The sequence below is a fragment of the Diadema antillarum genome, unplaced genomic scaffold (genome assembly GCF_040938485.1).
Source record: "Diadema antillarum isolate AM-2024a unplaced genomic scaffold, OU_Dant_1.0 scf00000057, whole genome shotgun sequence".
Lineage (NCBI taxonomy): Eukaryota > Metazoa > Echinodermata > Echinoidea > Diadematoida > Diadematidae > Diadema > Diadema antillarum.
The window spans coordinates 4,017,206-4,026,617 of record NW_027270946.1 but is presented as its reverse complement, the minus strand read 5'-3'; the positions used below and the strand labels follow the sequence as shown (position 1 = coordinate 4,026,617).

Genomic DNA, 9,412 nt, shown 5'->3' with positions numbered 1-9,412 from the left:
CGTAAATGCTGATGGAAAAATCTCAGCAAGTTCAGCTACGTGTCTTTTAGCACACTGAAGGATTACACACACACACTGACAAGAGAGGACTGCACGCATCAAGGTCTATGAAATTCTTACAAGTCCACCAGGCATGAAGAGAATTAAGTGGTGCTAAAATGAATAGTATTCTCTTGCATCCTTTGACAACAGATGCATAGAGAGAAACATGGCCGGCAGAACCAGGGGGGTTGGGGGGCTGAAGAAACCGGGTAGTGGCACCAGACGTTGCGCTGAAGGCTTTTGCTTGCTTGCCCCCCCCCCCCCCCCCCCCCCCCCACTTTTGAAAACATTCCGCCAGCGGTGAGAAAGACTCATTTTTTCAATTTGGCATGCACAGCGAACATCACAGGCTTGCTAAATGCTCTTACAAAACCACACACATTTTGAATACACTAAGAGTACTCCTAGTTTGGCCAAAAAAATGTGAAAAGATATTCTTTTGCATACATGGAATAAAATTTGTAGCACTTTGTGCTTGTTGTGGCCAGAGATCTAAATGTTTAAAAGCCCATCAACTGGCTTTTAACTCTACGACACTGAATCAGTGGATTCTACATGCATCATGTGGTGTGTAAACGAGGGGGACACCACATTTTGCTCCTGCAACAATTGCTCCAGTCTTTTTTTCTCCATGGACTGAGGGATGGGGTTAGGGTTGTGATAGGGCTTTAGGTTTAGTTTGGTGTGCGGATTACGATGAGGTCCAGGGTTATGTTTGTGGGTAGAATTTATGTTTGGCTTAGCATGCAGATATTTCATGGGAGCAATTGTTGCAGGAGTATAATGTTTTGGAACTGTAAACAAGATATCTTCTGCCATATTGTCCTTTGTCGCTAAGCAGCAGTGGTCAGCTGAAAGACCTCTGAAACTCGTTGTTTTAGTAGACTTATTGCTTATAATTGTAGAATGATATGAAACAAAATATCCACTCGGTAGGATTGTGACAAGACAATGACATTCATATTGGAAATGCAGTACATTGGAATTCTGTGATAAGTCCAATGAATAAGGCAACAGGCAGATTTCATATAACTACAGTGAAAATACGGAATGTCTATATCCACATGTAATCAAGGAATTACATTTCATTGGTAAATTTGACATGAACTTTGCATGGCAAAGGGTATTGTCACAATATCTGGATAAAACACACTTGACTAGCACACAGGGGTTACTGAACTCGACATTTCCGGAGCTACTTTCTACAGATCCTGAACTCAGTGCAATTCTAAATATTTAGATGAAATGTTTCAGACTCAATCACTGTACAGTAGTATTACCCTACTCACAACTCAAACTAAATTGAAAACTTTTGACTGAAACATTTACATGTATGACCAGATGCATCACAGAAGGCTATAAGTCAAAGGTGCATATTTGGAAAATGTGGACAGATTACCTTCGTTTGCATAAATCAGTTAGAAAGACATTCGAACATTTCAGGCTTCAGAACAGACTGACAAAATGATCGTCAGATTTCACGGAACTCTCGCCTCGGTCACCTTCTCATCAGTAAGCTCCGATTGTGTAGACCACATATCTTCTAGAAATGTAGAAAAACTCTAGAAGTTGTGCAAACATACAATGCCATGATGCAGGCACATGAGAAAGGCAGGATATGAAAGGCATCTTGGCTGCCAGTAATTTAGAGACTTCATCAAGTTGGACGGAGTGAAAATTAAGAGGAATACTTAAAAAAAGAAACAAAAATCCCTCTTTTTCTGCGAGAGGCATAATCTCAAAGTGTTTAATGTTGCATTTGTTGAATAACAATAATTATTAACATCATGTCTATGTCTTTCTCCACATATACAACATGTGAAGTTCCTAACAGTCCTATGATATTGCGACAAAGACATACCTGATCTATCTGCTAACAAATCCTCTATCAGTGATTTTGCTACGTTTGGTTAATGTGTTGTACCCGCCCTGGGCTCGGGATAATACTGAATTCATTAAATTGGCAATTCTGTGTCACACATGATATGTGACATAACTCACTGAGCCCAGTTCTCATAGAAATTCACTCTGAATCTCCTCACTCCTGAATACCCAAATTGGCAACATAAAAAAAAACTTCTAAAAACACAAAACTTTGTGTTAATTGAAGACTGAGAATTTCACCGTAATGTCCAGTTACACGGTATGTTCGGAGAAACTGTAACATGATTTATTTCATGCAATTGTACAATTTTGACTTGTTTTGGTGAGATATATCATTAACGATGATCATATCATAGTATAAATTATAACGATATGACAAATAATATAATCATTTTTTATATTATACTCGTTCTGTCACCAAAACGATGCAGTCAGCTATCGAGCCTGATATGTGAGACGGCAGGTTCTCTTCAGCTCATCCATAAACACTGGCTGTTTTCCAACAGGGTAATGTGTCTCCGCAAATCTCAAAAGGCGATCAAAGAAGAACATATGGCAGCAGCTGCAGAAAACATCAGCAGATTCTGTCAAATGTTTGGCCGATATCACCTGAACTCCTCGGGGGCGTAGTTCCGCCTCCCGCGGCCGCGAGCGTCCGACGAGTCGCGCGAGATGGGCTGCTCGCGGAACACGATGGGGCCGTCCTCGATGGCAGAGGAGGAGAGGCGCGTCTTGTAGCTGGCCCGACTCCGCTCCTTCCGACGCCCGATGAAGTCGTGCTTCAGGAGATCGGAAGCCGTGGGCCGCTGGCTCTGATCACTGCAGTAACAAATATCACACAAACAGAAGAGAAAAACCTTAACACTTACAGGTGACTACCATTATAACAAAGTCCTTGTTAGAATCAGTCTCTTTTACAAAGGAAATCCATCCCAACAATAAAAAAAAGAATCTAAAAGAAAGAGGAAAAAAATATCCCTACAGAATATTTCAAAAAATGACAAAAATCAGATAAGAAAAAAGGAAGATATGAAATGTTGAAATACATTTTTCTAGGAAAACATTTCTTGACCAGTCCTTAGGAATATTCAAATGAGTGGGTTGATCATGTCATGACATCACAATTTTTCAAGTACGTCATACATGAAATTCGGAAAATTTGTTATTTCTAACTAATACAGGTAAAAACACATTCCTTTATTCGTAACAACTGGTCAAGAAGTGTTTTCCAAAAAAAGTTGACTACTACATGATGTGAAATAACGTGAAAATAATTTGGAACGTAGCTTTAATTCCTTGCCAATTTACACAGTTGACTTGTAAATGATTGTCAATTGAACAGAGATTAACAAATCCCTACAAACCAGTTTGCAGTTCCTCTTTACGCATGAGCAGAAAAAAGGGTCATTTGTACCAACAAGCATGCTGGGTTTTAAATTCACCAGGATAAACATCTGTGATGTAATGATTATTCATGTAATCCTTATCAATAGTGGTATTTGGCAGTATCAAAAGAAACAGATTGGTAATACATTCAATGCCAAAATTGTGCAATGGATGCTTTCCAAGTGTTGACAGATCATTCTGGTCATCCGGTCTATGCATTCTTTGTTTGAGCAGAATTGATGAATCCCATATATTATAATGTAAAGTTTATGCATTATGTTGCTCTAAAAAAAAGTGAAGTGCCCCTAACGGCTTGAGAAAAAAGAAAGGTCATTCGGACCAATGTGCCCATGAGCTAACTCCAAATTGGCTTATCTTGCATTATCATGGCCTTTCTGTTCAAATAAATCACACTGCTATGGCTGAGGGGCTTGCTAGCTTTACATCTAGGTCAAGTTTGAAGGGACTACTGGCTGCTCAAATAGGGGTCCTTACATTTGATTGCTTTTTATTTCATTCGGTCACAAACATATCTCACCGTGACAGGCAAACGTTGACAAACGCCCTGGCCTGCTCCGAGAACTTTTCCGGAAGCTGGGGGACGGGGTCGCCGGAGCCGATGGCAAAGATGGCCGCCATGGGGGGCATCTCGGCCCAGGGGGGCTTGCGGGTGGCCATCTCAAAGACAGTACAGCCGATGGACCTAGAGGGCAGCATTACATACAGATGATATGAGATAATAATGATGAAGATATTACAGGTCTATTGTATTGTAGATTAGTGAGACTCATGCCATTTAACTCTGTAGGTGCCATGGAAGACTCAATTGACAGCGTGCCAAGTTCGCATATTATGGCAAAGGCAAAGCTTGACATTTTCTCAATAACTCTTCTTATTAGATACAACGCAATGTTTTCCCAAAGCATGACTACATTGCTGTCTCAGAATAATTTGGAACAGAGGAGGTTTACACTAGTATGGCACATAAAGAGTAAAATAGAAATGATGTTATATTCATGGTACAGCTAAGGATGTATGCGGCAAAAAATAATAATTCAAAATCAAACAACTCTCTCAATAATAAATTCTGATTGGCTGATACTCAACTTATGCTTGATATTCTGACTAAACATGTATTTGATTCCGATCTTTTTATGAAGTGCTAACAATCTCACCAGATGTCCGACTTCTTGCCATGGATGATAAATCTCTGAATACTAAATTCTGATTGGCTGATACCCAACTTTTGTTTGATATTCTGACTAAAACATTTATTCGATTCCATCTCTTCATGAAGCGGTAAAATCTCACCAGATGTCGGACTTCTTGCCATGACCAGTCTCCATGATCACCTCAGGGGCCATCCAGTAGGGGGTTCCCCTCATCGACCTCAGCACGTTCTGGCTCTGGCTCAGCTGGATGCACAGACGCTTGGCGCAGCCAAAGTCGATCAACTTGATGATGCCGTTCGACATCAGCATAATGTTTGCCCCCTTGATGTCCCTGCAGTGTGCGAACATGAAATTAAATGGGACAGATTAGAGGGTGGAAGCCCACAGCGATCTGGTATGCAAGTTATATGACTTTGATTCATAAGATGTGTGACGCCCACTACAACAAAGGGATCCTAAAGTCGCTGATGGCTAAGCTGAGAAAATCAAGTTTGAAGTCACATCATCAAAATTGGTCAAAACAATCAGATTTCTGTTTTTGGCATAATTCTGTAGTCTAATGTTTTGTCTACCATCTGCCAAAATTTTGAAGCTAAATGATCAAAGGAAAGGCAAGAAATCAGTGTTTTTCTGGGCCATGATCTTCTGACTTTCAACCTAACAGAAACATGTCCGAAGATTTTGATTTAGCATCGCAGCTAGACTCCGCCCCTAGCAACAAGGGAGTGATCTTATCGTTCAGTGCGTGGCATCCTGATTACTGATTGGTCGTGCATAGACCGCTGGCACTAAGCTTGAATGAACATTGTGGAGGTCGCTAGGAGCATAGCTTCTATTGTCAAGAGGTGAAAACTGTCTCGCCTCTGTCAGGATGAAACATGTATTTCCTTAGGTTTCCAAGCATGTATTGATAGATCACGATAGTTGTTTTTTTTTTATTACAGAGAACAGTGTAAGCTTAGATCAATGGAAGTATAATAGCCAAGATATGGTGGGTTTGAAAATTTGCGTAGTTGTTTGTTTATCGTATGCAAATCAGTAGACCATAGGTAAACAGCTGACACGCGACCACATTCCGTGCGCCGTGGTCTGGATAGGACGTACTGTAGTGTCGTACATTCGGTATGGGAGGTTATGCATTTGTTAGTCGGGAGATTGGTAAGGTAGACGTGCGGGAAATGAGATACAGCTGAGGGGAGAGGATAAGCAGGAAGCATGGACGACCACGATAGGCAAGTCAGCTCTCATCATGGACAATGACCGTGACGCTCGTTGTGCTAACGGTTTACCAGTGGAGGTCGGTGAGCTCTCATCAAAGACAATGATCGTGACGCTCGTCGTGCTGTGCTGAGGGTTTAGCAGTGGAGGTCGACGATCTGGATCCGGCTTGGGAAGGACGGACGATGTCGAGACGTTTTGTGGGGACATCTTGCGAACACAGACAGTGGCAGTGCTGTATTGGACGTGTGGTGTATTAGAGGCTGCGTGTATTGGTATAGCCAATGCAGACGTCGACTACAGTATCTAAGTTGAGTGCTCACACTAATGATAATTTTTATGTGATTGCATAGACTTAATGCCAAGCTCCTTCACAAGGCATCATTACCCTGTTGTAGAATTTACACATGAGTAAAAAATAAACAAAGTTGTGTCAAACGGTCAGTCAAACATTGATTTGTGTGCACGTGAATTCAATCGTGTTTACATCATGGGCCTATTAAAGTTTTAGTGTGGCTGTGTAGCGATAACGGTAGTTATTATTGCTATTAGTGTAGATGAACTAGCAGGTCTAAAAAAAAAAAATAAAACCACAGAGTGACCAGGTGCTAGGTCACTATGTGACAATTTTGGAGGTCCCACCGAGACCTGCTAACGTTAAATCTATGTTAGGTGGTGTAAGACACAGCCATAGGCTGGTAAAGAAAATTAAAGGCTTCTTTATCATGTGGTTGATTTAAGGTGCTATGTAGTTGAGCATGGTATTGTATGCAGTGTATGCATGTGTTAAGGTGTGTACTGGTTAAGAGTAGACCTGGTTGAGGTTGTGTCGAATTCGCAGTTAAAAGTCTGAGCGGAGTATTCAGTGAATTGTTGTGAATTGGGAGTGGATTTTTCTCCTGGTTGATGTTCTTTTGGTTGGCTGTTGTTGGATGATACGATGGCAACTCCAGAACAAATTAGGGACTTTGCCACCCTCGGTAGGGAACTTGGTTACTCCGGTGGAGAGTTGAATAGTTTCGTGAATGCTCGTTGTGATGAGGCTGCAGAGAAAATGCGGGCTGAGGAAAGAGCCAAGGTCCGGGAACATGAAATGAAAATGGCTGAAATGAGATCGACAAATTCCAGTACGCATGTGGATTTGAGTGGTTTGCACTTGAAAATAGGCAAGTTTGACGAGAATCGGGATAGGTTCGATGCCTATATCAACAAGTTTGAGTTGTTTGCTGACAGTCAGAAGATCCCTACTGAATTCAAGGCCTTATATCTGATTTCAAATCTGAGTGGCAAAGCCCTTGAAGTGGTGAACAGAATGGAGCCTGCTGATAGAGATGATTATGCAAGAGTCAAACAGGAGTTGATGGTGCATTTTCAGTTGACTGAAGAAGGGTATCGCAGGAAGTTTAGGACTGCACGGCCAGAGAAAGGAGAAAGGCCACATCATTTTGCGACGAGGCTCAGAGGGTATCTGGTGCAGTGGATTGAGTTGTCAGGGATCGATGAAGAGTATGATAAGTTGTTTGATCTAGTCCTACGGGAACAATTTTTGAATAATTGTTCGAAGGAAGTGGTGGCATTTTTGAAAGAAAGGGATTGTGATTCAATGGAGGCGGTCAGTAAGAATGCTGATGTGTATGTAAATGCACATGGTGTGCACACATTTGGACAGCAATCAAAGACATCTGATCAGAATCAGAAATGGGGAGGTTCAAAGCCCTCACAAGGTGGTGTGAAAAACACACCAGGCAGTCCGAAACCCCCACAGCGCCCATTTGAAGTGACGGGAAGGAATCAGCCATCACAGGGTAAGAAGACCCAGTATGGGGCTGGGCGAGGAGATGGCCCGAGGGGTTGTTATCAGTGTGGGAGTCCTACACATTTGAAGAGGGATTGTCCCATGGTGCGTGTGAAATCAGCTCAAGCAATGGTTGGTACAGAGGTGCTAACTGAAGGATCAGAAATGACACGGTCAAACATGGATGCTAGCACGCCGTCAGCTGGCAGTCCAGGAAACTCAATAGGTAGTTTGAGGTCAAATGACGGGGGTGGCAAACAGCCACAGGCAACAGGGCAATCAGCTGCGTGCATGCCTGTTGGAAATCATGTGCCCTTGGACGGGTATCAGAAAGTTGAAAAGCTGGGAATGGCTTACGGACAAGTAAGTGCGATGATGAATCGTATGCCAGTTGTTTCAGGCAGGTTATATCCTGGTGAAGTTCCAATTTCAGTACTCCGTGACACAGGATGCAGTACATGTGTTGTTAAGTCCAGACTGGTTGAGAGACATCAGCTGACTGGGAAGTGTCAAATAGTGAGGTTGATTGATGGAACAGTCAAGCAATTTCCAGTCGCCAAGGTAGAGTTAGACTCCCCATATTTTTCAGGTGAGGTTGAAGCATTGTGTATGCCGGATTGCTTGTGTGAAGTGATTGTTGGGAATGTCACTGGTGCACGTGAGCCCAATGATCCAGATTTGAAGTGGGTGCCCAGAGGGGGCAAAGCATTGAGTGACGATGCTGATCAGGAGGATGATGGTGGTAGATACATCATTGGAGATGTTGAGCAAACTGTAGATACCAAGGTTGATGGCGTTGACAAGGAAGAGGTTGACAATCTTTCTAAGGTGAAAGAAGATGATCCACAGGTGATGGCAGTCGAAACCCGATCTCAGAAGGAAGACCAGGTGTTGGGCGAGACAGAGTGTTCAGTCAGGAATGATGACAGTGGAGTGCCAACTGTCATGGCTGTGGAGACACGGGCCCAAAGAGCACGCAGTGCAAAACCCAAGAAGGGGTTAGTTGTGGTCGATTCGGTCAAAGTCGCAGATCCGCCAGAGTTTCGTCAGAAACAGAAAGATGACCCCACTCTTCGAGCATCGTGGGATAAGGTTGGTGTGACTGATAATTCCAGGTATCTGTTCCGGGTAGATCAGGGGTGCCTATTGAGGCAGGAAAGAGATCTGGAAAACCTGACAGAGGGGATTGGCCCAAAACTTGTTGTGGTGCCAAAGGCATATCGTGCTGATATCATGCATTTGGCACATGAGTCATTGTTTGGCGGTCACTTAGGGATCAACAACACATTGTCAAAGGTAAAGACACAGTTCTTTTGGCCGGGCATGTATGAAGACATTGCCAATTTTTGCCGATCATGTGATATATGTCAGAAGACCATCAGCAAAGGCAAAGTACCTAAGGTGGAGTTAGGTAGACTACCAACAATCGAGGTACCATTTCAGCGTATCGCCATCGATTTGATGGGGCCGTTCACTCCCTCTGAACGTGGTCACACCTACATATTGACAATTGTAGATTATGCCACGAGGTATACGGAAGCGATTCCGTTGAAGTCAATAACGACAGTCGATGTCGCAGAAGCACTGGTGACAGTGTACAGTCGAGTGGGTATACCGCAAGAGGTTATGTCTGACCTAGGACCCCAATTTGTCTCTGACTTGATGAAAGAAGTCTGCCGGTTATTGTCAATCAAGCAGTTGACGAGTTCCCGATACCATCCCATGTGCAACGGGCTAGTGGAACGGTATAATGCTGTGGTGAAATCGTCTTTGAAGCGGTTGTGCACAGAGGAGCCACGCCAATGGGATAGGTATCTTCCTGCCCTTTTGTTTGCTTTGCGAGAGGCACCAAGCTCAAGCCTGGGTTTTTCTCCATTTGAATTACTATACGGTCGGCATGTGAGAGGACCCATGG

The 9,412-nt window shown here is 43.0% G+C and overlaps 1 protein-coding gene across 1 annotated transcript in view; it reads right to left on the bottom strand.

Moving 5' to 3' along the window:
- Positions 1-2,442: 2,442 nt before the first annotated feature.
- The window catches only part of LOC139715938 (uncharacterized), a 62,567-nt gene continuing 55,597 nt past the window's right edge, over positions 2,443-9,412 (bottom strand). Inside the window, exons 17-19 of the mRNA XM_071627488.1 lie at positions 4,624-4,815; positions 3,851-4,015; positions 2,443-2,745 (exon numbers count right to left, since the gene is read on the bottom strand). Of these exons, the coding sequence (XP_071483589.1) occupies positions 2,532-2,745; positions 3,851-4,015; positions 4,624-4,815 (571 nt within the window). The 3' untranslated portion in view covers positions 2,443-2,531. The remainder of the gene's footprint in view (positions 2,746-3,850; positions 4,016-4,623; positions 4,816-9,412) is intronic.